The sequence below is a fragment of the Sus scrofa genome, chromosome 13, assembly GCF_054392235.1.
Source record: "Sus scrofa isolate SSC_HxYL_T2T_F1_AM1 chromosome 13, Sscrofa_HxYL_maternal_Yorkshire_Landrace_v2.0, whole genome shotgun sequence".
Lineage (NCBI taxonomy): Eukaryota > Metazoa > Chordata > Mammalia > Artiodactyla > Suidae > Sus > Sus scrofa.
The window spans coordinates 223,957,666-223,985,020 of NC_139395.1; the positions used below are offsets into that span (position 1 = coordinate 223,957,666).

Genomic DNA, 27,355 nt, shown 5'->3' on the forward strand with positions numbered 1-27,355 from the left:
GCAACCTACACCACAGCTCACGGCAACGCCGGATCCTTAACCCACTGATCGAGGCCAGGGAACGAATCCGAAACCTCATGGTTCCTAGTCAGATTCGTTAACCACTGCGCCACGATGGGAACTCCCTCGGCCTCCCTTATTATTCACTTTTTTTTCTCTCTTGGCCACCCCACGGCATATGGGGTTCCCAGCCAGGGATCAGATCCAAGCCGCAGTTGGATCCTTAACCTACGGTGCTGGGCCTGGCGTTGAACCTGTGTTCCAGTGCTCCCAAGAGGTCATGGATCCCAGTGCCCCATGGCGGGAACTCCCGTTATTCACATTTTGTGTTCGTGTGAGCCATTTGTTACACTTCATGAACCCACATTGATACCTTATCATTAACTGAAGACCATGTTTCATTTGATCGCCTTATTATTTTGCCTATGTCCCTGTTCTGTTCCAGAATCCTACCCAGGACACCATATAACACTTGGTCATCATGCTTCTGAGGTGCCTCTTGCTTTGGAGGCTGGTGGCGGTTTTGAGCACTGCCTCTGTTTGGTGTTACATTGTATCAACACCCTGGCCTTTGCCGTTTTGTGGGCTGTCCTTCTACAACTGGGATTTGTTTGGTGGTTTCTCACGAGTGGACTGGGGTTATGGGGTTACGGGTTTCCGGGAGGAAGACCACAGAGGGGAAGGGCCCTTCTCATCAGGTCCCAGGCAGGGTGTGGGCCATCAGAGGACCCACCCTGTGGAAACTGACCTGCTCACCTGGCCCAGGTGTGTCTGTCCCGTCTCTCCACTGCACAGCTATTATTTTTCTCTCCATTTCCACACTACATTCTCCTGGAGGAGGCAGCTATGCACAGTCCCTACACAGGGAGTGGGGGTTCTGTTTCCATTTTTGAGGGTGAATACATATTTAGACAGCTATTTATTTTTAAATTCTTTAAATTCTTTCTTTCTTTTTGGCCACGTCTATGGCATATGGAAATGTCCGCACTATGGCAGTGACCTGAACCACAGCAGTGACAATGCCAGATCCTTAACAGCTAGGCCACATGGGAACTCCCAGACAGCTTTTTAATTGTTAGAAATAAATTAAGTGGGAGTTCCCGTCGTGGCGCAGTGGTTAACGAATCTGACTAGGAACCATGAGGTTGCAGGTTCGGTCCCTGCCCTTGCTCAGTGGGTTAACAATCCGGCGTTGCCGTGAGCTGTGGTGTAGGTCGCAGACGCGGCTCGGATCCCGAGTTGCTGTGGCTCTGGCGTAGGCCGGTGGCTACAGCTCCGATTCTACCCCTAGCCTGGGAACCTCCATATGCCGCGGGAGCGGCCCAAGAAATGGCAAAAAGACAAAAAAAAAAAAAAAAAAAAAAAAAAAAAAAAAAGAAATAAATTAAGTGCTCACTTTGGCAGCACATATACTAAAATTGGAACAAAACAGAGAAGATTAGCATGGCCCCTGTATGAGAATGACACACAAGTTTGTGAAGTGTTCCATATGTATGTCCATATGTGTACATACATATGTTCTTTTGGGCCGCACCTGCAGCATGTGGAAGTTCCCGAGCTATTGGGTCAAATTGGAGCTGTAGCTGCCAGCCTACTCCACGGGCACAGCAACGCGGGATCCGAGCCGCGTCTGCAACCTACACCACAGCTCATGGCAACGCCGGATCGTTAACCCACGGAGCGAGGCCAGGGATGGAACCCTCATCCTCATGGGTACCATTTGGATTCGAAACCCACTGAGCCACAACGGGAACCCCCAGGCCGTCCATACTTTTGTATGACTGGGTCACTTTGCTGTACAGCAGAAATGGCACGTTGTAAATCAACTATACCTAATAAAATGAAAAAAAAAAATTGACTAGGGTCCGACTAGCGTTTGCGGACTATCTAGAATAGCCATGGAAACGATTCTGGGGTCCAGAGGAACACAGTTTGAAACCATCGGCCAAAGAAGTGTGGCCAACTAACAGTGCACCTGGGCTCCCACAACGTTCTGGCTGTACGCAACATGTAAAGGTCGAGAGATTCAGGCGCATTCGAGTCTCTCGCTGCTCTTGGAAAGGCTGCTCCTGTGGTCTGCTGGCCCCTGGTCTTAGGAGCCCATCGCCTCATGTCTGCTCAGACTGCTCTGTTCTGTGAGCCAAGACTGGAAACTCCACACAAAGGGCTGTGGTGTGTCTGAATCAGGAGGTGGTTGAGTTTCCAGGGCTCCCTGAAGATTTGCTTAAGTTATGGTTGCTTAGACGCGCACATTTGCACAGAAGAAGAAAGATGAACTTGAGTCAGCAAGGCGTCACTACAGCACGTCGGTGGAGGAGCGCAGTCATCAGCAGTGCATCTCACAGCCTGCATCCAACCCAACTGCAGCGAAGGTACAGGAGTGGGCGAAGGACAGCCCTGCACAGTCACCCATCTTGGTCTTGCTTCATGTGCTGTCTTCTCTCTGGTTTCCACCTGTAGTGCCAGCATCCTGCCCAGCTCTACAGAGACCCAGATCCAAGTCAGAGGCAAGTTCATGGGTGTTTTCATGTCTTGCGTAGGGAAATCAAGGCACAGGTGCTTAGGGGTTTCCCATGTCTCTTCCCATGTTTGCAACTCCCCCTGCCCCTCATTTAGACAAACATCACCAGCTGGTGAGAGCATCACTGCCCCCCCGTCCCCTGCCCCAGCCCACACGTGTCTGGAACACTTACCCAGGTGCAGTCATTCTATACTAACAAGAGGTGCAGGTGAGATGCTTTGGGTCCATGTCAATCCATCAGCACTTATCAGCTTCCAAAGAGCTTAACTAACTAACAGCACTTGATTGTTAATCAAAACTGAGGCTGGGAGTAAAAATCTCACACTGCTTTCTTATCTGCAAAACAGGTGCAGCGGAGCACGACGCTGAGGAGCACACGACGACTTCATGAGGTGTCGACCCCACACACGGACCATGCATTCATAACCCATATTACATCACGTTTCCTTTTAAAAATTTTCTATTTGTTTATTTTTGCTCTTTAGGGCCGAATCCATGGCACATGGAGGTTCCCAGGCTAGGGGTCCAGTTGGAGCTACCGCCGCCAGCCTACACCACAGTCACAGAAATGCAGGATCCCAGCCACATCTGCGACCTACACCACAGCTCACGGCAACACCAGATCCTTAACCCACTGAGCAAGGCCAGGGATCAAACCTGCAACCTCATCGTTCCTAGTCAGATTTGTTTCTGCTGTGCCACAACGGGAACGCCAATAGACTATTTTTTAGAGCAGTTTTAGGGTCACAGAAATTTGAACAGAAGGTACAGCACATTCCTTCTTGTTTGTTGTTGTTTTGCTTTTTAGGGCCACACCTGAAGCATAAGGAAATTCCCAGGCTAGGGGTCAAATGGGAGCTGCAGCTGCCAGCCTATATACCACAGCCACAGCAACACCAGCATCTGAGCAACCTACACCACAGCTCACGGCAATGCTGGATCCTTAACCCACTGAGTGGGGCCACTGTTGGAACCTGCATCCTCATGGATACGAGTCAGGTCTGTAACCTGCTGGGCTGCAACGGGAACTTTGGGCACACTCCTTTTAATGATCATTTACAATACCCTTGCAATGAATCGCCCAAACATTTCAAGGCTGCAAAACTTCATGGGAGAGAAGAGTGCCTATCACTGAAACAGCTCTCTCCCACTGTGATCTAGAACTGGGTACAGGAGTTCCCGTCGTGGCGCAGTGGTTAACGAATCCGACTAGGAACCATGAGGTTGCGAGTTCAGTCCCTGCTCTTGCTCAGTGGGTTAACGATCCGGCGTTGCCGTTAGCTGTGGTGTAGGTTGCAGATGAGGCTCAGATCCTACATTGCTGTGGCTCTGGCGTGGGCCGGTGGCTGCAGCTCCGATTGGACCCCTAGCCTAGGAACCTCCATATGCCGTGGGAGCGGCCCAAGAAATAGCAACAATAACAACAACAACAAAAAAACAAAAGACAAAAAGAAAAAAAAAAAAAAAGAACTGGGTACAATTACGCTGTCCTTTAAAACTGGAGGTTGGCCCTATGGAGCCCCTTCTATACTGGGTTCCAGGAACTGTCCTAACAGGAATAGACTTGCATTCTGGGTATGGGTTTGCTTTTCCTGCCTGCAAGGCCTCAGCCTGACCCTCTCTCCAGTTTCCCACCGCATAAGGACCCTCCTAACACTCTTTGACCCAGGGCACTGCTTCACGGCAGAGGTCCCAGAGTGGACCCATGACTCGGGGGCCCACTGGTCAAGCCTTGGACTGCACCACCCAGAAGCTGCAAGCTGAGGGTATACGCATTAAACCAGAGCCCCCAATGAGGCACTGTGTCCCCAGTGGGAAGAATTCATAGGTCCAGGTGTGGCAGCACCACCGGTAGCTTCCTGTCCTTGCAGCTTCCGGCTCTGTGGTTTGGGTGTCCTGGACGCGATTCCGACTGAATTAACTCTGGGTGCCCCCGGCCTACGGTTCCATGGGTCCAGGCGCTAGTGGGACCCAAGAGAGGGACGCCTAAGGAACGGAGCCAAGTGATATTGTTGGCTGTCTGAGACCCTGACACGAACAAGACCAGCATCCCGGCCAGCGAAAGGAAACCTGGAGACGAGGGTCCTGCCGCTTCGGGGTCCGGCCCCAACCTCAAGGGCAGCCCCGACCTGGCGCATCCAGGCAGCCGGGTCTGGTCCCCCAGGGTGTGTCTCGGAGCTCGTGAAGGCAACTCAGCGCGGGGTCCCCCACATCGGCCTTAGGCTCCCGGGGACGTGCACCTGCCTCCGGGGCAGCCTGAGCAGGAGCCCCACTGCCCACTTGCGCGGGGCCCTTCAAACCGACCAATCATAGCGAGCGCCCAGCTGCCGCGCCCCGTTCATTGGTCCTGCCCGAAGAGGCGGGAGCTGACCGCGCGCCAATCGGAGGGACGGGCACAGGCGTGGCGCTCCGTTGGGCCACGCCTTCCTGAGCGCGCCACTCTGAGCGCCAGTGCGCGAGGGCAGGAATACGGCCCCTGATTGGCCGCAGGCCGGGTGTACGCCCAGGGGCGGGGCCGGGCGCAGGGCGGGCTCACATCTGCGTGACAGTTGTCGTGGGGGGAGGGTGAGCCCAAGAGAGGGGGAGGGAGTGTAAATAGAGCGAAGGCGGCGGCCCTTCGGCCCCGCCACTTCTAGGCAACCCGCGAAGCGCATCAGAGGAAGATGGAAGATGAGCAAGAGCAGCGACGCAGAAAGGTGGAGGCCGGGAGAGCGAAGGTAAATGGCACCGCCTCCTCCCCCCGCTCCCCCGGCGTGGGCTCCTCTTTCTCACGGCAGGCTCAGGTGCCGCCACCGCCCTTTGCTAGGAGCCGATGCGGCCAGGTTGTGGCCGCCGTCGCCGTACCCTTGCCCTTTCCGCCGACTCGGCTGGAAACCGCCCCTTGGCCGCCGCCATCTTGAATCCGCCGCCCTCTGCCCGGGCCCGCCCCCTCCGCCGCCGTAGCCAATCAGCGTCCGGGGACGCGCGGCGCCTCGCGGGGAGGTCAGGCGCGGGGCACGCCGGGATTGACAAGGCTGCGGCTGCGCGGGGCGGGGGCGGGGCCGTGGAAGTTCCAGCCCAGATCCCCAGCCCACGGGAGCTGCCAGCTGACGGGCAAGGCGGGAGAGGACGCTGCGCCGACGGACCGTGGTGTCCTTGGGACGCGACGTCCCTAAAAGGCCGCTCGCTCCCGGAGCCCGCGGTGCAGGGACGGGCTGTGACCAAACCTAAGTACCTGTGCACATCTGCTCGCACCTGTGCAGTTCCCTCTTCCCGCCTAGATTCCTGCAGGGCTTGGAGGCCGCGACTCCCTGCACACAGGCTCTCCCTCTATGGCTCGGCTCAGCGTCCATCCTGTTAAAACTACGTGCAGATGTCGCTTTACCCGGAATCGTGCAATTTTTTTAGCGATAAAAAAGTTTTGGCGTTCCTGAGCACGTGACTGTTTGCATTCTGAAATGCTTCCCGCTGACCTACCCCATAGAGTCTGGGACTCCTCGCTGCTTGGAGCCCAGTTGGACAGTCCTGGGCAGGTGAGGGCGATGGGGCTCTGCCAAGCCCGCCCCCCCCCCGCCCCCGTCCGGTGCCAGGCCTGGGGGCTCCAGACGCCCGGACAGAGCCCATGGGAAGTGTCATGACCCTAGGCTGCGGACGCCCCTAGGAACTCACTGCAGCCCTAGCATCACATTTTGTCATCCACGGCGGCACAGTCCGGTAGTCACTAGTTTGGGTCATATTGTAGGGATTAAGCTATGTCCTGACCAAACCCCAGCCTTAGAGGCAGTGGAGAAAGCATGGCACATTGGCTGTGACGCCCTCCTCCCCTTCTGGCTGTCCCGGGAACCTCTGTGCAGTGCTCACAGGTATTAGGCGAAGACCTATGAAGTTGCTGTTTGGGGTCAGGTGGTTGGACATTGGGAACTTCACATGGATTGGCCAGTAGGAGGTGATCAGTGCTAGTTCCTACCCTTGAGGAAACCGCAGGGCCCATTCGTAACACCCAGTGACTGGTGTGAGACGGTGACAGGGACAGCAGGGTGAACGGCAGAGGACAGGGTGGTCAGTTCAGGCTTCCTGGGCAGCTGAGATTTCTGACTGGGGTCTGAAGAGTGTGGCTGTAGTGGGGCTTTTTTTTTGCTTTTATTTTTTCCCTCTGCACGTGCCCTGCAAATATGAAGGAGGTGGCAGTGAGCCAGAATTCAGTCCTTGCTGTTTTCCCTGAGCTTGGCGGGGTTGGTAAATGTGCCTGGATGTTGCTTGAAGGAGCATTGATGGTGAAGAGATTTATCCTTGGGAGAAGAAACAGATGCCTCTCATGGCTGACCACAGGCCAGGGACCGGGACTGATTCAGGAAGAGAACTCCCAGATGGTTAGATCTGATGGAGTTGGGCACAAAATAAATGCATCTGGGGCTGGTTCTGAGAGACAGTTTTTCTCACGTAAATGACCTTTTATGCTTTTCCTGTGTCCGTGACATCGTGTGTTTCTTCTCATTTACACAAATGTTTGTTAAATGCATTTGCTTTTATCACCACAGTTATTATTTGAAGGAACTTGTCTCCCTGTGAAAGGCTCATGTTAGACACCATACCTTTTGAGTAAGGTGTTAGTGGGAGACGGCGTGTGTCTAAAACCCTCAGATTTCAGGGGCTGAACAGCCAGGTGTGCCTCCTGGTGGGGACATTCTGTGGAGGTCCCTGGTGTTTTGGCGAGCTGTGTCATGAAAAATAGAACATCTGATTCCATAAAGGAGGATGTTAGATTGACCTGGCTTAATTAAATTTTTGCTATTTCTGTACTTTGTCTCAGAATCTATGGCAAGGAAGTTTTGGCTAGGCTATATATTTCCCTGATTGGGGGAAAATGGGGCAAAAAGGGAGAGATTTAGCTTTTCTGTAGTTTTAAACCTTAAACATGCCTTGATGAAGCTGTCAGTTTTTAAAATAGATGTCTTTTTAAATTGTCCTGTAAACTGTCAGGGGCTAGAACAGCTCTTCTGCCAACCAGCCCTATGCCTTTGTCTGTGGGCATCATTCGCAGTCCTCATTGTTGGATTCTTCGGATGTCCTTCTGAGCTTAAATCCTGGAGTCGCAGATGCTAGTGGAGGCAGTGTTTGTGGGGCAGGGGTCCACTGGTTGACGTGAGTCTGGCCGGGTGTGGCCAAGCGGACTGAGCCAGCCCGAGCCTCATGTTCCCCACGAGCTCGTGGACTCTGTGCTTCTGTTACTTTTTCCTCGCCTACCTCTGCCTCTGCCGCTTCTCTACCTTTGTGCGCAGCTTGCTCACTTCCGACAGCGGAAAACAAAAGGTGACTGTGCGCATTCGAAGAAAAAGACGGCGAAGAGGAAGGGCCCGGCTGTCGATGCGCCTGTCCAGGAGGAGAGTGCGGTAGCTGCCGCGGACGGCGGGCTCGTGGGAGGACCGGACGTTTGCAGCGACACCCCTGATGGCGGAGGAGCAGCTCAGGTAATGGACTCAGCTCTGGGTTTTACCCTTTTACTTTTCTTGCAGTGAAGTTATTGCTGCTGTAATGTTGGTCTTTGGTCTGTTTTCGCCTGTCGAAAGTGGGGGAAGGAGGTTTCGTTTTATCTTACAAAAGGGGGGTATATTTTTGTGGTTTTCCTTCTAGTTGAAGTTTTTTCTTTTCTTTTTTTTTTTGTCTTTTGTCTTTTTGTTGTTGTTGTTGCTATTTCTTGGGCCGCTCCCGCGGCATATGGAGGTTCCCAGGCTAGGGGTCTAATCGGAGCTGTAGCCACCGGCCTACGCCAGAGCCACAGCAACGTGGGATCCGAGCCGCGTCTGCAACCTACACCACAGCTCACGGCAACGCCGGACCGTTAACCCACTGAGCAAGGGCAGGGACCGAACCCGCAACCTCATGGTTCCTAGTCGGATTCGTTAACCACTGCGCCACGACGGGAACTCCCGAAGTTTTTTCTTAATGACATGATTTTGAGAAATTTTGGACGGACTGTTTGGAGGCAGGTGACAGTATTGGTGCTCGCTCTGGTCTTGGAGCTTTCTTGAGTGCGAGTCCCTTGGGCGTGGCCGTTGCTCAGCCCTCTGACTGGTGTCTTCGGACACTTAGGCCGTAATATCCCTTCTCGTTCTCTCAGATCCCCCTGCTTGTCAGTCTTTGTCCTGTACCCTCTTTTGGGGGGAGGTATCCCTGCAGCGTGTACAAGTTCCCGGGCCAGGGATCGAACCCGTGCCCACAGCAGGGACCTGAGCTGCTGCAGTGACAATGCTGGATCCTTAACCTGCTGCGCTGCAAGGGAACTCCATGTCCTTCACCTTCCTCCTGAACATGAGATGGGGGAAGGGGGAAGGTGTCACAGAAATGGTGCCTTGCGGGACGAGGTGCCGCTGTCGCCTGCTTGAGGGCCTGGGAGCTGCAGGGGCAGGTGCGAGCTCGGTGTTGAGAGTGCGCCTCTCCCGGGGCCTCCCGACTGCCTGCCGCAGGTTCTCCTTGCACGTGCTGGACGCAAGGGGCCTTGAGTCGGGAGCGCCCCTTGCTTGTGTGCGGGGGGCAGGGTCAGATGTGTGCTAGAATGAGCTGAAAGCAGAATTTGACTCAGAATCGTGCTGCGTCTGGACTGCCTTCGTGAAAAAAGCGGAGCGATGGCCAGCGTACGAAGTTTATGATAGTCTGGGTACGCATCTGGAGGGCTGCTGCTTTTGTAGAACTGAGGGACCTGGCACGTGCTCCACCTTGCCCTGGGAGCTGCTGGTCAGAACTCTCCCTCCGTCCCTGTGGTCTCCTGAGCCGGAGGCTGGGTGCCAGGTGCCCTTCATGTGTGTCCTCTTGCTGCTTCTCTGGGGTCGAGCTGCGGTTCTCAACAGCCTTGTCCCGTCACTGCCGGGTAAACAGAAGCTGTGTTGAGAGGGGACACTTACTCCTAGTGGCTTTTTTCTGTATGTTTCCAACCCAGGCTCTTTGTGGAGAAAATCTTGTAGTGTACAACGAACATTTATTAAAATTATTTTATTTTTTGTCTTTTTAGGGCTGTACCTGTGGCACATGGAGGTTCCCAGGCTAGGGTTGAATCGGAGCTGCAGCTGCCGGCCTACACCACAGCCACAGTACTTACAGATCTGAGCCACATCTGTGACCTACACCACAGCTGATGGCAATACTGGATCCTTAACCCACTGAACAAGGCCAGGGCTCGAACCCGCATCCTCGTGGATACTAGTTGGGTTCTTAACCTGCTAAGCCACAATAGGAACTCCTAATTTCATATTTTACTTTCAAATCAGACAAGTCTTTTTTATTTTAAGTTAAAGGTTATTTTTTAATTTTTAATTTTTAAATCTTTTTATGGCTGTACCTGTGGCACATGGAATTTCCTAGGCTAGGGGTTGAATTGGAGCTGCAGTTGCCAGCCTACGAGGCAGTGCTAAATCTTTAACCCACTGAGCGAGGCCAGGAATCACACCTGCATCTGCGTGGATACTAGTTAGGATGGTTACTGCTGAGCCGCAGTGGGAACTCTTAGCTTTTTGTTCTGAAATAATGCCAGACTTACAAAAAATTAGTGAAAAATAGTAGAATTCCTGGATACTCTTCAACTAGTTTCTTGAAATAGTAATGCCTGTATAATCATAGTATAAATCACAATCGTAGCGTAGTATGAGGAGTGTAAGTTATGCAGTCGTAGTATGAATCGCTTTGAAGCAGTACTGTGAGCTGGCTGATGAACATTGGCTACTCGAATGTTCCCGTTTTCCGGTCCAGGATGCTGTATTGCATTTCAGTGCCTCGTCACCTTGATCTCCAGTCTGCACAGTTTCTCAGTCTGCCTTTGTCTCTCTAAGTCTGGCCCTGGTAGATACCAGCTGGGTATGCGGTAGGATGCCTGTCAGTTTGGGTTGTTTGCTGTTTCCTTCTGATTAAAGGCAGGGTGAGCATTTTGGCAGGAACCCTGCGGAAGTGCTGATGTTGTGTGCTGAGGGCACCACCAGAAGAGGCGCCACTGGTGGGCCTCCTAGATTTCTCCTGATAGAACATTTGTTTAAAAAAAAAATGTTTTTTTACTTAGGGCTGCACCCGCAGCCTACGGAAGTTCACAGGCTAAGGGTCCAATCAGAGCCACAGCTGCGACCTACACCGCAACTCATGGCGACACCAGATCCTTAACCCACTGAGCAGGGCCAGGGGTTGAACCCACGTCCTCAAGGATACTAGTTGGGCTTGTTACCACTGAGCCGCAATAGGAACTCCCTGAAATTTGTGTTTTTTTCTTTGTAGTTAGTATTTTGGATGGAGATACCCGAAGAACCTGTGTTGTTTCTCATCGTCCTTTATTGCACTAGTTTTAGCCTCCATTGGAGATTCGTACCTACAGTAATTATGGTGGTGGCCGGGCGGTGGCTTTCCGTTTCCCCCTTTCCATCTACATACGTTAATTGGCATTTTGCTCTTAAGGAGGAACTCTTGCTCTCCCCACCCCCATGTATTCATTTCTGTATGTCAGCATGGATTTCTAGATACTTATTTTATTCTAGTTTTTTTTTTGTTTTTTCTTTTTAGGGCCGCACCTGTGGCACGTGAAGGTTCCCAGGCCAGGGGTTGAATCAGAGTGACAGCTGCTGGCCTCCACCACAGCCACAGCAACGCCAGATCCGAGACATGTGCCAGATCCTTAACCCACTGAAGCAAGGCCAGAGATTGAACCCACAGCCTCATGGTTCCTAATGGGATTCGTTTCTGCTGTGCCGCAATGGGAACTCCCCTATTCTAGGGGTTTTAATCCGTCATATTAATGTTACATTTGTTGCGTACATTTGACTGTGGGGAGTGCCTTTGAATTGGTGTCTGTGACCCTTTGACATGCCCTCACCTGAACTTCCTTACTTTCTGGCACCAGGAGTTTCCAGGCTTATTTTGTCCTTTCCCTGCTGCAGCCCCCAAATCAGCTATGTCTTTAAGGAGTCCTGCTTCCTGCTGGTGGAAAATGGTATTTAGAAACCAAGAGGTGTGTGCTAGGTGTGCTTATTGCTAGTGGGGTGCTTCTAGGCTGTCTTAACAAACAGCTGGAAATGATGCATGCATGCATATGCAGACACGTCTCCATCTGTCTCATTGTCTAGTCAACGTATAATAAAGTCCATGAATTCACATGAATATCTTCAGTTCCAGTCCAACACCACAGAACTTTTTCCAGCCTTTCTTTTCTCCTTATTTTTAGTTCCTTTTTCCCAGAGTTGAAAACCTGGCTTCTCTCTGCAGCACCTTTGCTTGTCTGCTCAGTCTTTGACTACATGCAGCTTAGTTTCAGAACTGCTCATTCTCACCCCCAGGAAGAACAAGTGTAGGAACTGGAGTAGCCGTGTGTGTACGTAGGCAGCCCCACTTTCCGAATGTTTGCTTTCTGCCACCTCACTTTCGTGAAGGATCTACATGAGGACCTGTTTTTGCTGATGGGAATCCAGAGATGATTTTCACTTTCATGAGGAAAGGTAATTGCTTCTGTACTCTTATGCCGTTTTGGCATATGAAGGCTTTTATAGGACAGCTCTGCTTCTGGGTAGTGGGGGAACCTGTAGTTCTTTTTGTCTTTATCATTCCAAAGTTTGATGTTTAGTGTTCCCAAGTTATTTAGGTTCTTTTTTTCCTTATCGCTTTATTGTGGTTATTTTATTTGCTTATAGTACAGTTAGTTTTACTTGTTTTGTTTCTTTGTATTCTATTTTGGTTCTCACATCCAAGTTGATTTTATTTATTTTTTTGAGTAAGTGAAACAGTTACCAAGGTTCTAAAAATCAGAGCTCGGAGTTCCCATTGTGGTGCAGCGGAAAAAAAATCTGACTAGGAGCCATGAGGATGCAGGTTTGATCCCTGGCCTCGCTCAGTGGGTTAAGGATCTGGCATTGCCATGAGCTGTGGTGTACGTTGCAGGTGCAGCTCGGATCCCATGTTGCTGTGGCTGTGGTGTAGGCCGGCAGCTGCAGCTCTGATTCCACCCCTAGCCTGCGAACCTCCGTATGCCTCCGGGGTGGCCCTAAAGAGCAAAAAAACAAAACAAAACAAAATCCAGACCCAGAGATAAGAGTCAGAGCTGTACTCAGAGCCTGTCATTTCCTCCTCTTCCCACCTCCTCAGTTACACGCCCCCCCCTCACAGACAGACACGCTCTCTAATTCCTGGTTTGTCCTGTGAGCGCGTGTTTGTTTATGTCCCTTTTTATGTGAAAGGTAACGCCCCATCGGAGATCTCTTGCACGTGGCTGTTTCCCTAACGTAGACCTTGGACACGCTCGGTGGGTTCCTGGAGATCTTCGTTCCTTCTTCCGAGCTGCACAGCACGTCTGCTGAGTGTAGGCCCCGCGGTCTGTTACCCCCTCTTCCACCAACGGGCGTTTAGGCGATTTCTGGTAGTTTACGTGACACACAGTGCTGCTGTGAGTGACCTTGTTGGTGTGTATGTTACATCATAGGAGGTGTGTTTTTCACGGTAAATTCCAAGAAGTGAGTCAGAGGCACGTGCAGAAGGTGTTTTGTTGTAGTAGTTTTCACTGCTTCCCGTCGGGAATGGCCTTCGAAATGTGGCAAGACGTGGAGGAATCTTAAATCCACAGTGCTAAACCGAAAGAGGCCGGCCTGAGAGGCTGCAACCATGTGACATTCCAGAAGAGGTGAAGTTCTAGAGACAGGAAACAGATTGTCAGTGTCAGAAGTTGGTGGAGGGGAGAGTCGAACAGGTGAAGCATGGACTTTTTTTAGGCCGTGGAACTTTTCCGTGTGGTAAGGTAAGTTAAAAAAGCCAAAAAACATGTGTATGAAAATTTAAAAAATTTTGTTGCTAGAGGATCCCCTGATGGAATGCAGGATGCAGCAGCTGACCCTAACTGCACTTCCGGGGTGTGTGGCCCCCTCCTGAAGGGGAAGGGGAGCAGTGCTGACCCAGCAAGTCTGGAGGTGAGGGAGGCGGTCAGATGAAGGCAGAAGGAACTGCACACAAGCACTGGGCTCTGGTTGATCAAGTCGTTTCCAAGGCTAAGCTCACGATCCTGCCGGGTGCTGGATGCGGGGGTGGGAGCCAGGGCGGGCGTCTCACTGCCCAGGACATGCGTGTGTGGCCCAGCCTCGGTGGGCACTGGGGTTGGTGTGAAGTTGAGAGTGCCTGGGGTGAGGGCCTTTGGGTCTGGGCTGTGTAGGGGAGGCCAGCTGGAGGAAGGGAGGGGATGGGTCCCGGGAGGTTGAGAGGCGGTGTCTCAGCCGCCTCAGGCTGCTGCTGAGATACCACCCACATTGTTTTCTCGTGGCTCTGGAGGCTGGACATCTAAGGTCAGGTGCTGTCGGGGTTGGTTTTGGCGAGGCCTCTCTTCCTGATGTGCAGACGGCTACCTCTCCGTGTGCTCCCCTGGCCTCTTTGCAGAGGCAGGCTGATGTCTCTTCCTCTTAGGAGGGCATCGGTCCTGGCAGAGTGCAGCTCTACCCAAAGCCCTCATTGAACCTGTTACCGCCCCAAGGGTACACCGCAAACACTCTTTCTGATTCCTTACATCCTTCTGCCTCTGTATTTGACGTATACATGAAATACACTTGAAATCTATCTCAGATTGCTTAGTTATCCTAACAGTCTGTATGCTCTGCTTATTGAACTTTTTTCCATTCTCTGTTTCTCCGACTCTCTGTTTCATTTTCGATGGTTTCTGTTGCTTGTTTTCAAGCTCACCGATCTTTTCTTCTGCAGTGTCTAATCTTTTAAGTAGGCATTGACTTTTTTAAAAATTCTCAGGTATTTTGTATCTTTTATTTCACTCCTTATTATATTCATTTGGAAAAATACTGTGTATCACTATAACAGCTATTTTAGTGTCCTTATCTGGTCATTCTATCATGCCTGGCATTTTTGGGTCTATACCATTGACTGGTTTTTCTCTTGGTTATGGGTCAGTTTCATCTTTTTGGCATGTTTAATAATTTTTTACTGTAACATTGACAATGCTTGGCTTTTTTTTTTTTTTTTTTTTTTCTATGCCTGCAGCATGTGGATGTTCCCAGACCATGGACTGAACCCACACCAAAGCAGCGATCTGAGCAACTGCAGTGACAGCACTGGATCCCTTAACTCAGTGAGCCACAAGGAAACTCTGTGGAGTCCATCGTTGAGTGTGTGGATTTTGCTGTTTTGGCTTAGTTTTGGTACACGTATTCCTTTTTGTCTTTTTTGTTGATTTGTAGTAGTTTTTAATATTTTTCCTACTCTTGATTGCCTGTTTTTTTTTCCCTTTTTTATCTTTTTTCTTTTAGTCTTTTTGCCTTTTCTAGGGCCCCACTTGTGGCATATTGAGGTTCTCAGGCTAGGGGTCTAATCAGAGCTGTAGCCACCGGCCTACGCCACAGCCACAGCAACACGGGATCTGAGCTAGGTCTGTGACCTACACCACAGCTCACGGCAACGCCAGATCCCTAACCCACTGAGTGAGGCCAGGGATCGAACCTGCAACCTCATGGTTCCTCGTCAGACTCGATAACCATTGAGCCACGACGGAAGCTCCCTCTTTTTTGGCCAACTTGTGGCATATGGGAATTCCTGGGCCAGGGTTTGAATCTGAGCTGCAGCTGACACCTACACCATAGCTGCGGTAATGCCAGGTCTTTAACCCACTGTGCTGCAGTGGGCTCTTTGCCTAGTTTCTTAATGGTGTCTTGGATAAACGGATGCTCTTAACTTTGTTGTTGAATGTAGCACTTTTTCCTGTGGGTAGTGATTTCCATTCCTGTCCAGGAGGTCTCTCCTCGCCTTGAGGTCGTGAAATACTCTCCTGTGTCTTCTTGAAACTTTATGGTCTGGTTTCTATGTTTAAGTCTGTGATCCATCTCAAGTTACTTTCTGTGTATGGAGCACCTTGACTTTCATGTTATTTATTTATTTATTCTCTTAGGGCCACACCTGTGGCATATGGAGGTTCCCAGGCTAGGGGACGAATTGGAGCTGCAGCCGCAGCTGCTGGCCTCCACCACAGCCATAGCGACACGGGATCTGAGCTGCATCTACCACCTACACCACAGCTCACTGCATCACTGGATGCTTAACCCACTGAGCAAGGCCAGGGATCGAACCCTCGTCCTCGTGGATTCTAGCTGGGTTTGTTAGTGCTGGGCCTCACCAGGGGCTCCCACCTTCACCTTTAGAGCAGTAGGTTAGCTTTGCTGGCTTTGAGTGTTCTATAAATAGACTAATCCAGCGTACACGTCCTGAGTCTGGGCCTTCGTATCCAGCATCTTGTTTAGTGATTCATCCATGGTAAAGGCTATAGTTCATTGGTCTTCGTTGTTGTATAGTGTTTTGCTGCATGAGTGTACCTTGGTTGGCTTGTTTGTAAACATTCCCACACCATGTATCTTTGGGGCTGTAATTAGGTGTTTAGCGGCCGGGTCAGTGTGTAGGTACATGTTCAGCGTGATCTGTTGAGCTGTGTTTTAAAACAGCTGAGTTTATATTTTCGGCGGCGGCGTAGGAAAGGTTTACTTGTTCTGTAAGCCGTCATCATTGGTGTTGATGTTGTCTTCTGTCTTAACAGTGTGGTGGCTGTGAGTGGAGTGTATGTTGGTGAAGTACAGGATAGGTTCACCATTAAAGAAAAAATGAGTGTGATTCGTTTCCTCTTCAAAGAGAAAAGTCACAGGGTTCACGCAGTTGATACGGCAAAGGCGCGAGGTTGTGCTGGGGCAGGTGACGCGCTGAGGCGTGTCCTCCGTTCTCACTGGTGGAAGACGGTGTAGCTGTCGGGGACTGAAGCAGCCTTTGTGGAAAGACCCTAATGACAGAGCCGACTCGCTGACGTCGGCTTAGCAGACTCCTCAGTTGTGCTTTCTCTTGGAATTTGTCCTTTCACCTAATCTTGCAGTTTGGGGCGTTAAGTTATTTGCGGGACCGTTTCTCCCGTGGCGTCCGTGTGGACAGCCCTCTCATTTCTGCTTGTCCTCAGATGAACCGTTCACTCTCGGATGCCCGGTTGCGGGGAGACCGATGCAGGTGTGTCCTGTGAGAGCTTGGCGTCTGCGGCGTCACTTTCACCCTCGGCCTCGCTGGCACCCTGGCCCTGACGGCGGCCTCCTTGGGTTCTCCTCTGGATTCATCTGATGATTGTGCAGAGTCCTCGCTGCCGACTTTGTTCTGTCATTTGGGAGGAAAGCGAGGAATTCTTAACGAACGGCCGTACAGAGAGCTGGCTGCAGAGAGAGGCTCTCCCGTCAGTTAGAAAGCAGAGGCGAAGCGCCCCCATCCTTCCGGGTGGTTCCCTGGTGCTGCCGCCCCCTTGTGACTGAAGTCGTTGTTGGCCCAGTTGGGAACACTTGCGTGTGGCAAGACAGTGCTTATGGTGATGGAAGCGCATCATGATGCAGGAGAAGCGAGATGCTTAGAGACGTCTTGGGTCTTAGACATGGGGGTCTGGTGGACCCATGTAGCAGTTGCAAGACGAAATGTTTTCTCTATTTACAAAAAAAAAATAAAGGAAATCTCTCATCGTTCTTTGGGAGGCCCGTAAGAAAGACTAAAACTGCACTGTCGGCCTCCCAATTAGTCATCGCTGCCCAGAAAAACCGGTAACTGCGGTTGGGCCTCGCAGACCCCGGTTCTCCCCCGACAGCCGTCGGAAGAGTGACGTGTAGTCGAGGTCTGCGCTGGAGGGACAAGGTGGCGTGAGGGTGGACGCCACCTGTGAGTGGACGAACTGGTGAATTGAGTGCCCTGAGCTTTTTGCAGATAAAAGCCCCGAGTGACTGTCAACGTGTGGGTTAGAACTCTCTGGGGAAAATCTGCCAGAAAAGTTTAAACTCAATTTTGATGTGATTTACAAAAAGAAACAAAAAATTCTCTTCTGCAGATTATCAAGGAAAAGGTTTATCTAAAAGAGGAAAATCTCGAAGCTAAAGCATTTGAATTTACATACAATGAAGAGCTTAGAAAATGTGCATAAGGAGCTCCCACTGTGGCTCAGTCGGTTAAAAACCCTGCTAGTATCTGTGAGGATGCAGGTCCATCCCTGGCCTCACCCCGTGGGTTAAGGACCCGGCATTATTGCGGGCTGCGGTGTGGGTCACACATGCAGGTTAGGTGCAGTGCTGCTGTGGCTGTGGCTGTGGCCAGCACTTGCAGCTGTGATTCGACCCCCAGACTGGAAGCGTCCATGTGCTGCGCGTGTGGCTGTAAAAAAAAAGAAAGAAAGAAAATGTGCATGAATCTGAAAGACCAGACTGTGTTGAGAAACATGTGTGATGATTTAAGTGTTAGGCACACAGCGGTATAATTTGCGGAAGCAGATTCGTTCAAAAGAGAGCAGCAGCATCGTTAGGGAAGTAGCCACCTCACAGGGGTCGGGTGCTTGAGCTTCATCGGGAGGCGGTGGGGGGGGACCCCGTGGGCGTGGAGGTGGGTGATGCTCTTCTCCGGCCCTTCCCCTCCAGCTGGGGGACGCCCCCGGAGAGAGGCCGGAGGACCCGGCGAGGCCGCCGCAGCAGCTGGACGGCGCCCGACAGGAGCAGCCTGGGCTCGTCACTAAGGTATTCTCCCCCAGGGCCCTGTGTTAAGGGGTGTCCTTGTTGGGGTGGGGGGGCCTTGAGTGGAGGGAGCCGCAAACCACAGGCCTGGAAACCCCACGCCCAGGAGGCGGAGTTGCCTGCACGGTCTGGCTGTGCGCCCCAGACTGAGTCCGGGTCTGCCTTCCTGTGACCGTGGGCCGGGTCTGGGGGGTGCTGAAGGCAGACGTCGGCTTTCCGGCCCCGGGGTCTGGGACTCGACGCCCACGCGGCTGGTTGTGAGCGGGTTGCGGGGGGAGCTCCTGGACCATTGGGGAGGACGCGTTGCAGGCTGGGGGCCAGCCTTACCATTCTGGTTTCTGCTTGTTGTGAAGTCCGTGTGTGCGGAATTGATTACCTTTCCTTAATCAATCCAGTTTTTCAAAAATGTATTTATTTATTTTTTGGCCACGATGTGCATGGCTTGATGTGGGATCTCTGTTCTCAGACCAGGGACGGACCTGGGGCCACAGAGGTGAAAAGCATTGAGCCCTAATCACGAGGCTACCTGGGAACTCCCCAGTCATTTCAGTTTTTATTGGTGTTTGGAGAAAATTTATGAGATTGACCAATTTCAAAGCGTTGTATTAAAAGTATGTATTTCATTTTTTTATTGAGGTATAGTTGATTTACATTATATTAGTTTCAGGTGTATAGCATAGTGATTCAGTGGTCTTATAAATTATACGCTATCAAAAGTTAATACAAAATAATGGCTATTATTAAGTCTTTATTTACTTATTTTATTTTATTTTTTTGGCTGTGCCCAGGGCATGTGGAAGTGCCCAGGCCAGGGATCCAACCCAGGCCCGAGCCATTGCAGTGACAACCCTGGATCCTTAACCCACTGAGCCACAAGGAAACTCCTTGTCATGGTCTTTTTAAAATTATAAAATACGTATAAAGTTTACTGTCTTAACCGTGTTTAAGTGCACAGTTCTGTGGTATACCCACATCCCTAACGTTGGGCAGCGGTCACACCCTGTGAACTGAAGTGACACCTCCCCCTCTCCAGTCCCCAGCGCCTGGCAGCCGCCATTCTCCTTTCCGTCTCTCCTGCGTTGTTTTTTTCGTTTTTTTTCTCTCTTTAGGGCCGCACCTGCATTATGTGGAAGTTCCCAGGCTAGGGGTCTAATCAGAGCTGCAGCTGCCGGCCTCCACCACAGCCACAGCAATGTGGGATCCGAGCCGCATCTGTGACCTGCACCACAGCTCACGGCAACGCCAGATCCTTAACCCACTGAGCGAGGCCAGGAATTAAACCTGCGTCCTCATGGGTACTAATTGGGTTTGTTCCCGCTGAGCCACAGCGGGAACGCCTGTCTTTACAGTTTTGAGGACACTGTACACTCAGTAAGTAGAATCGTAGTCAGCCTTCTGGGTCCGGCTTATTTCATGGCTCATGATGCCCTCAGGTCCATGCAGGTCATAGCATGTGTCACAGTTTCCTTCCTTTTAAGGCCAGATTATGTCCATTGGATGGATGGACCCCATTCTGCCCACCTGTTCGTCCAGGCACAGGCAGTTGGGTTGTGTTGCGAGCGGTGCTGCTGTGCACGTGCGTGTACGGAGATGGTCGCTGGGGGACCTGCTCTGCATGGCGTTGGGGGGTTGTTCCCAGAAGGGGGACTTCGGGAGTTCTCCTGTGGAGCAGCGGGTTAGGGATCTAGCAGTGTCACTGCAGCAGCCCCTGGCCAGGGAACTTGTGCCTGCACTGGGCTCAACCGAAAACCGCCCCCCTAGAAACCAAAAGCAAAGAGCGGAACTGTGGATCACATGGTCGTTCTGTTGTTAAGTTTTTGAGCCACGACCAGGGTTTTCCACAGCAGCCACAGCGTTGTGCATTCTCGGCGGCACGGAGCTTCCAGAGTCCCCACGTCCGTCCCGGCAGCCCTGCCTCTCGGTTCTCTGGGATGTGAACATCCAGCCCCCCGACCCCTGGCCGCGCCCCGCGGCCGCCCCAGCACCTCTCTCCCCGCAGCCCGTGCCGCCGCTGGAGCTGGAGGCGCTGCGCCTGAGCCTGAGCCACGCGCACGCGGCGCAGCTGGAACGCACGCAGGCCGCCCTGCAGCGCGAGAAGGAGGCGGCGCTGAGCGAGCTGCGCGCCGCGCTGCTGGGCCGCCTGGCCCAGGAACGGGCGCTGCTGCAGAGCGGCGCGCAGCGGGAGCTGGAGCTGGTCCGGGAGCAGCACGGCCGCGAGACAGGTACGCGCCCCGCCGCCCCCTCCCGCGCCCCGACCCCGCGCCCCGGCCCCTCCGCCCCGGGACGCCCGCCCCCGGGGGCCGGGCGACCCTCTGGCCTCGGCGTGTTCGTGGATGTTTCGGTCCTCCCGTTCCCGGGTTCGCTTTTTGGTAGCCGCTCCTTCGTGTCAACATTGGGTGTTTGCAGGACCGTTTCCTTGAGCTGCCCTTCACGTGCCACACGCGTCACCCAGCAGAATGTTTGCAGGGTGCCTGCCGTGGGTTGTCGGGTGTGCACCTCGCCGCGGGCCTCGCCTGGGACTGTCCCCCCCCCCAGCCCCGCCCCCAGCCCCTGCGGTTGCACAGCCTCCCGCTCCCGGCCCCTGGCTGCCGTCCCTGCTTCTTGCGGTCGCCTTGGGCAGACGTCCTCTCCCACTTGCGTCACAAGTGAAACCTGCGAAACATGCTGCCTCAGTCAGGCCTGTCCTGGTGCTGTTAGTCCACGTGCCCCCAGAAATGCCCCCTGAAACTCTGCCATGAGGGGCCCTGTGGCCTGGCCTCAGAGGGTGGCGTCTGGACCTTTGCTTGAATTCTGGGCTTGCTCAGGCTGCCCCGTGCATGCGTGGGGCGGCTGTCACCTGGTGTCACCTTCCCTGCCCTACCTTGCCCATTTCCCGGGGCCCAGCCATCTCTCCTGGTGCCCACCCACCTCTGTCCACACCTGGCCTGGTCCAGCCTCACCTCCCTCCCTGGCTCCTTGGGCAGGGGGTGTGGGGACCTGGAGCGTCATTACGGTCCCGGTTTGCTCGGCTTCCAGCCCTGGGCCCGGCCGGTGGGGTCCTGGGTGCGCGGGGCCTGGTGCGGAGTGGGCGGGCTGAGGGCCTCGTGATCGGATGCGGCCCCAGAGGCAGCCTCTCCTGCTCTTGGACCATCGCGCCGGCTGGGTTCCCGTCACGTGCTCATCCCTCACTTCGTGTCCTGTTGTCCCGTTATGTTGCCGTGTGTTCGCACGGGTGGCCGGTGGTGCTGGAGCCTCTCCCTGGAGGACTGAATTGTCTGAGCCTCAGTTATCAAGTGAGCTTTTATGTTTCTCTTGCAGCTGAGCTGAAGGAGAAGCTGCGATCAGAAATGGAGAAAAATGTCCAGATGATAGAGGTACGTAGGTGAGAACCGTCGTTCTGTGTACGCGGTATTTTTCCCTTCCTCCTGTCCCTCCAGCCTGTGCCTCGCTGGGCCCCTCGCTTCGTGCTGGTGGAAGTGGAAGTGCGCCTTACTCTGCGGTGTGGCCCCCTTGGAGCAGTGTGTTGGGAACTCTGCAGTGTGGACCCTCAGAGCTGCGTGTCGGGGCCTCTGCAGTGTGGCCCCCTGGGAGCAGTGTGTCGGGAACTCTGCAGTGTGGACCCCCCTCAGAGCAGCCTTTTGGGGCCCTCGTGTTGCCTTGTGTGATGCGAGGCTCTTCTGTCCCAAGCAGCCCCCTCGGCCTGGCCCTGGTGTGCCCTGGACATAGACCTTGGTCCTCTCGAGGTGCGGACGGTGGCGATTAAGGGATGGGCATGGGCCTCAGGGAGCTGAGGGCAGGTGTGGGACCAGCGCGCCCACAGGTGTGGGTGGCGGGGAGGCCCCGCTTGCAGTGCTGACCACAGGGGCAGGTCCTGTGACTGTCCAGCTGTTCCCACTCCATGCCCCTGTTTGGGCAAGGAGTTCTGCTCTAGGGTGTCACGGAATTAGCTCCTTTCTAAGGAATCTCTCGCTGGCCTTTTGATCCTCCTGCCCCAGCCCTTTCTCGAGGCTCCGCGTGCGGGAGGGCCGTGGGCGCTGGTGATAGCAGAGGAAGTGGGTGACGCCCGGGACGTGTCTCCCCTCGGGGCATGTGCATGTTTGTGTTCAGGCTGCTCTGGACGCGTGGTTGGTGGAGGATGGCCGTCAGTTCTGGGGTGGGGGCTCGTGCTGCAGCCCCTCACCCTCTGAGCTGGACGGAGGGGACTTCTCTTAGGGCTCTTGGAACAGGCCGTGGCCCTGGCAGGGCGCAGGGGCGTCGCTGTAGGGCCCGGATCTTGTGCGGGGACGGGCGTGCTTCTGCACAGAGACCAGTTCTGTTCCTGCAGGTGCTCCTGGTTCTCTTGTCCTGGGCTCTTTGCCTGCAGGCGCTTCCGTTCCCGCCCCTTCAGCCGAGTGGGGGGCTGCCTGGACGTCCCTGTCGTGTCCTGTCCTGACAGTCTGGTCTGTCCTGGGCGACACCCACCCCTGGCTTTCAGATGTGCAGTTAAGTCTTTCCTTGACGGTTGACTCTTGGCCATCGTTTCCTTTTCCTCATTTAAATCAGACCCTGAAGCAAGACTGGGAGTCCGAGAGAGATGTCTGCTTAGAAAACCTGCGGCGAGAACTACTGGAAAAGCATCAGTTAGAACTGGAGAATTTACAGAACCAGTTTCAGAAAGAACTGGCAGAACAGAGAGCCGAATTGGAGAAGATCTTTCAAGCCCCAAGTCAGGCTGAATGTGAGTCTCTAAAATGAGCAGGTTTGGAAGGGGCGGAGTTTTCCTGTGACACCGTAAATGCCACGTGACCGGCTGGCAGGACAGAGTCAACCTCGGAGTCCCTGGCTGGTCACAGCCCCCTCAAGTTCCCTGAACCTTCCGGAAACCTTTTTTTTTTTTTGCCTTTTCTAGGGCCACTTCTGCGCCATACGGAGGTTCCCAGGCTAGGGGTCGAATCGGAGCTGTAGCCACCGGCCTACGCCACAGCTACAGCAACGCGGGATCCGAGCTGCATCTGCAGCCTACACCACAGCTCATGGCAACGCCAGATCCTTAACCCACTGAGCGAGGCCAGGGAGCGAACCTGCAACCTCATGGTTCCTCATCGGATTCGTCAACCACTGCGCCACGATGGGAACTCCTGGAAACCTTTTTGTTGGAGATACATTTTGCACACTCTGCTGCTAAATTGCTACCAAAAAAGTACTGTGCAATTGTGCACTTTCTGTCCTGGGTCACCTGTTACACACGCGCTGATGCCTGCTGGTCAGTAGGCGCTGTCTGCTGGCCCGCTGGCCGGCGTCTTTCTGTCCCCCCAACCCAGAAGAGAGTGGGGTCCTGAGAACGGGGTCTGGCGGGCGCCTGGGGGACCCGGCATGTGTGCAGCTGTCGTTGCTGAGGAGGACGTGGGCGTCGCGGATCAGCAAGGTCTGTGCCGTCTCCAGGTTCCCCTCAGACTCCGGAGGCGCAGCATGAAGCCGCCCCGAGGCAGCCACACGCAGACCTGCCGCCCGAGCGCTGCCTGTGCTTGGGAGACGTGGAGCTGAAGTTCAAGGAAAAGGAGAAGGAGAACCAGCTCGAGGTAGGCAGGCGCGTCCTCCCTGGAATCCTCAGCGAAGGAGGAGTTTGAGGAGATCTTGCACTGGGGCCGTTTCCTGTTCTGTCCTTGCCTGAAACTTACACCCTCACTTGTGTATTTCTTTATTTTAAATCGAGGCATAGTTCACTCACGGAATTATCTCCGTTTTGGGTGTACAGCAGTCGTAGTTCGCAGAGATCCTCCTCCGTGTGTAGTTGTGAAACACTGGCTGTGTTTCCCTTTGCTCTGCAGTCAGGCCTGTGATTGAACTCATGCCCTTCTGCCGCAGTGCCAGAACCCTAGCCTGCCGGCCACAGGGCACTTCTCCTGGGGCGTCTTTTATTTTTAATTTTTAATTAATTATTTATTTATTTGTTTTTTGTCTTTTTGCCTTTTCTTGGGCCACTCCCGCGGCATATGGAGGTTCCCAGGCTAGGGGTCCGATCGGAGCTGTAGCCTCTGGCCTACACCACAGCCACAGCAACGTAGGATCTGAGCCGCATCTGCAACCTACACCACAGCTCACAGCAACGCCGGATCCTTAACCCACTGAGCAAGGGCAGGGACCGAACCCGCAACCTCATGGTTCCTAGTCGGATTCGTTAACCGCTGCACCACGATGGGAACTCCTATTTTTTATTTTATTTTATTTTTTGTATTTTTAGGGCCGCACCTGCAGCATATGGACGTTCCCAGGCTAGGGGTCCAATAGGAGCTACAGCTGCTGGCCTACACCACAGCCACAGCAATGCAGGATCTTTAACCCACCTAGTGAGGCCAGGATCGAACCCGCAAACTCATAGTTCCTAGTTGGAGTCATTGCTGCTGTGCCATGACGGGAGCTCCGGGGCTTGTTTTATGCATAGTCGTTTGTGCCTCAGGTTCTCCTGTCCCTTTTGTGCCCCTCCCCCGCCCCTCCCATTGCTAACCACCAGTTTGTTTTCTATGTCTGTGAGTCTTTTTCTGCTTCGTGTATACATTCGTTTTATTTTTTAGATTCCACATATAAGTGATATCATACAGTTTTTGTCTTTCTCTTATTGGCATAATATTTCTCACTAAGCATATCTTCCAGGTCCGTCATGTTGCTGCAGATGGCACTATTTGAGTCTTTTTTTGTGGCTGAGTAATATTCCATTGTGTGTATGTACCACATCTTCTTTATCCAGTCCTCTGTTGATGGACACCTGGGTTGCTTCCGTGTCTTGGCTGGCGTGGCTAGTGCTGCAGTGAGCACGGGGGTGCATGTATGGTTTCGAATTAGTGGTTTTGTTTCCTTTAGGTATACGCCCAGGAGTGTAATTGCTGGGTCACATGGTAGTTCTATTTTTAGTTTTTTGAGGGACACCATACTATAAGCCCTAATTTAGAGAGATTTTTGGGGAGTTCCCACTGTAGCACAGTGGGTTAAGAACCATTTTTTTTTTTTAGGGCTGCACCCACGGCATAGGGAGGTTCCCAGGCTAGGGGTCGAATTGGAGCTGTAGCTGCCGGCCTGTGAGACAGCCACAGCAACATGGGATTCAGGCTGTGTCTATGACCTACACCACAGCTCACGGCAACTCCGGATCCTTAACCCACTGAGTGAGGCCAAGGATCGAACCGCGTACTCATGGATCCCAGTCGGGTTCCTTAGCCACTGAGCCACAACGGGAGCTTCGTGGGTTAAGAAGCCGACTGTAGAGGCTTGGAGCCCTGGCCCGGTTCCGTGGGTTGAAGGATCTGGCGGTGCTGCAGTTGTGGCGTGGGTCACAGCTGCAGCTCAGATTCAGTCCCTGCCCTGGGAACTTCCATAGGGTGCGGCTCTAAAAATTAAAAAAATAAAAAGAAATGAAGAGCCTCTTAGAGTTTGGTGGGGCTGGTGGGCAACCAAGTCAGGATCCAGTCTGAGCCTGTGCGCCGATGTTGGCTCTAAGTTCCTCCTCAGGGAGCTCCTGCTCTGAAGGGGCGCCCAGGGACGCCTGCAGGCTCGGGACGCGGGCGCGAGGCCACGGCTCCACAAATGGGAAGTTAGCAGGACGCTTGTGCGCACGCTCTCAGACCTCTTTCTTCACTGGAGCTCGCCTGCCAGAGCAGGGGACCCGAGGGACTTCTCTCGTCCTTCAGACTAGGAACCCAGCAGTGTCCTGAGCATGGGTTTAGGAAATCGGGAAGGAGTGTCCGGGTCTGCAGACGAGGAGACATGGGGCCCAGGAGCTGGCGTCAGGCCTCGCGGCTCAGGCGCTGCTCCTTCCTCCTCTGCCACAGACAGAGGCCGGCTTGGGCCACGCAGCCTGGACCGCAGCACCCCCACCGGCCCTCCCTCATCCCAGGGGAGAGGGGGCAGGAGGGCCCCTTCTGTCCTGTGCCCTGGCTGCAGAGGTGGCACTGCCCTTGCCCCGCGTGCCTGCCCTTGGCCCTGCCTGGGAGGGCGGCTCCAATGGTGCAGGGTTGGAGGCAGGTGGCACCTGCTCGGTGTGTGAGCTGTTCACGTCTGAAAGACCTGCTTCCCAGGAAGGCTGGCGGAGCAACACGGAGGAAACCGCAACAGGCCGCACAGCGGGAGGGTGGCCGCGGCCGGGCCCCCGCACCTCTGGCCTGGGCTTGGGCTACAGGCTGCGGGTGGGAGCTGTGCTGTCAGGCCTCCCACACCGTCCGTCCCCTTCCCGTTGCAGTTGGAGAACCTCCGCGCGTCGTACGAGGAGCTGCAGGCCCGGTCGCAGGAGGAGATCCGGCGCCTGGGCGCCCAGCTGGAGTCGGCCAGGTCCAGCAGACAGGAGCTGAGCGGTGAGGAGCTTCGTGCTGAAGATTCGGGTCCTCCGTAGAGAAAGCTGTGCCTTTAATCGCGGACCCCCAGCTGGAATGTCGCAGTTGTGCGGTGCTCTTGTAAACCGCCGGGAATGTCGATGCCTAGCCTCGCAGCGCGAAGCTGCTGGTGCGCAGCCCCGTTCATCGCGGGCGAGGAGCGAGCAGTGGCTTTGGAAGCTGTGTCTTCCCTCGTGTTAATGCGCCCTGCTCATGTCAGGGCTTTACCCGTGGGCCTGGCCCAGTGCAGTGGCAACGCTCTTCTTGGGCTGCAGGTGGGCCCTGCCACGCACTGCCTCCTGGGTCCCGTGGGCTCACCCGTGGCAGGTGTTGTCTGGCTCCTGTAGCCCTGAGCTCCGGTTTTGGAGGGGACCACATGTGCCGAGGGCAGCTCACTGGTGGTACTGGGGTGCTGTACAAGACCCCGAGTTGGAGAGGTCTCTGTTGGCGAGCGGCACCTTGGCGGGGGACACGGGGCAGAGACGCGGGCTCGGCAGGCCGGCCTGAAGCTGTAGAAGCCGCCCTGGTGGGTTCGTATTGTGGGGGGGCAGAGACCTGCCTGTGGCGGTGGGAGGGCCCCGCCCGGCCCGGGCCAGGCGCCCAGCATCCAGCAGCGGGTGGAGGCTGGCCGAGCCGGTCAGCTGACGAGTAGGCAGGCTTCCGGTGTTGCAGCTGGTGCCCGTTTGCTGCGTCCTCACCCTGCGTGTAGGGTCCTCTGGGGACTGTGCTTTGGCATCTCCGTTTCCAGCCACGTTGGGTGAACGCTGCCCCTCGAGGTGGTGGATGCCGGCAGCATCCTCTTGGTCGGGTGCTCCTGTGGTCTGGGTGCTGCTCTGCTGCTGTTCACACAGTCCCACCAACTCGGCGGCTAAAACCACCCACACTTATCAGCTTGGAAGTCTGAGCTGGCCCGGCCGTCTCTGCCCAGGGTCACCCACAGCTGTGGTCAACGCGTGCGGCTGGGCCTTGACTCGGCCCCTCAGGTCGAGGCGGAGTCCAGTCCCTGTGCTTGTGGGACCGAG

General features: G+C 54.1%; 1 protein-coding gene and 1 non-coding gene across 34 annotated transcripts in view; both read left to right on the forward strand.

Annotated features, from left to right (window-relative positions):
* The first annotated feature begins 1,388 nt into the window (after positions 1 to 1,388).
* On the forward strand, positions 1,389 to 1,495 carry LOC146397945 (U6 spliceosomal RNA). The gene has a single exon (XR_014825423.1). It is a non-coding gene; the product is annotated as a U6 spliceosomal RNA (small nuclear RNA).
* A 3,562-nt stretch (positions 1,496 to 5,057) lies between these two features.
* Positions 5,058 to 27,355, forward strand: part of PCNT (pericentrin) — a 109,031-nt gene continuing 86,733 nt past the window's right edge. For 24 of the 33 annotated variants that reach the window (XM_084992362.1, XM_084992375.1, XM_084992367.1 and 21 more), the window contains exons 1-8: positions 5,058 to 5,238; positions 7,780 to 7,968; positions 17,923 to 18,018; positions 20,015 to 20,237; positions 21,313 to 21,368; positions 22,537 to 22,711; positions 23,416 to 23,552; positions 26,204 to 26,315. In XM_084992362.1, the coding sequence (XP_084848488.1) occupies positions 5,185 to 5,238; positions 7,780 to 7,968; positions 17,923 to 18,018; positions 20,015 to 20,237; positions 21,313 to 21,368; positions 22,537 to 22,711; positions 23,416 to 23,552; positions 26,204 to 26,315 (1,042 nt within the window). In that variant the 5' untranslated portion in view covers positions 5,058 to 5,184. Of the gene's footprint in view, positions 5,239 to 7,592; positions 11,709 to 12,409; positions 13,299 to 14,941; positions 16,970 to 17,922; positions 18,019 to 20,014; positions 20,238 to 21,312; positions 21,369 to 22,536; positions 22,712 to 23,415; positions 23,553 to 26,203; positions 26,316 to 27,355 lie in introns of those variants that run through there. The other 9 variants (XM_084992369.1, XM_084992371.1, XM_084992373.1 and 6 more) reach the window with 6 other exon arrangements.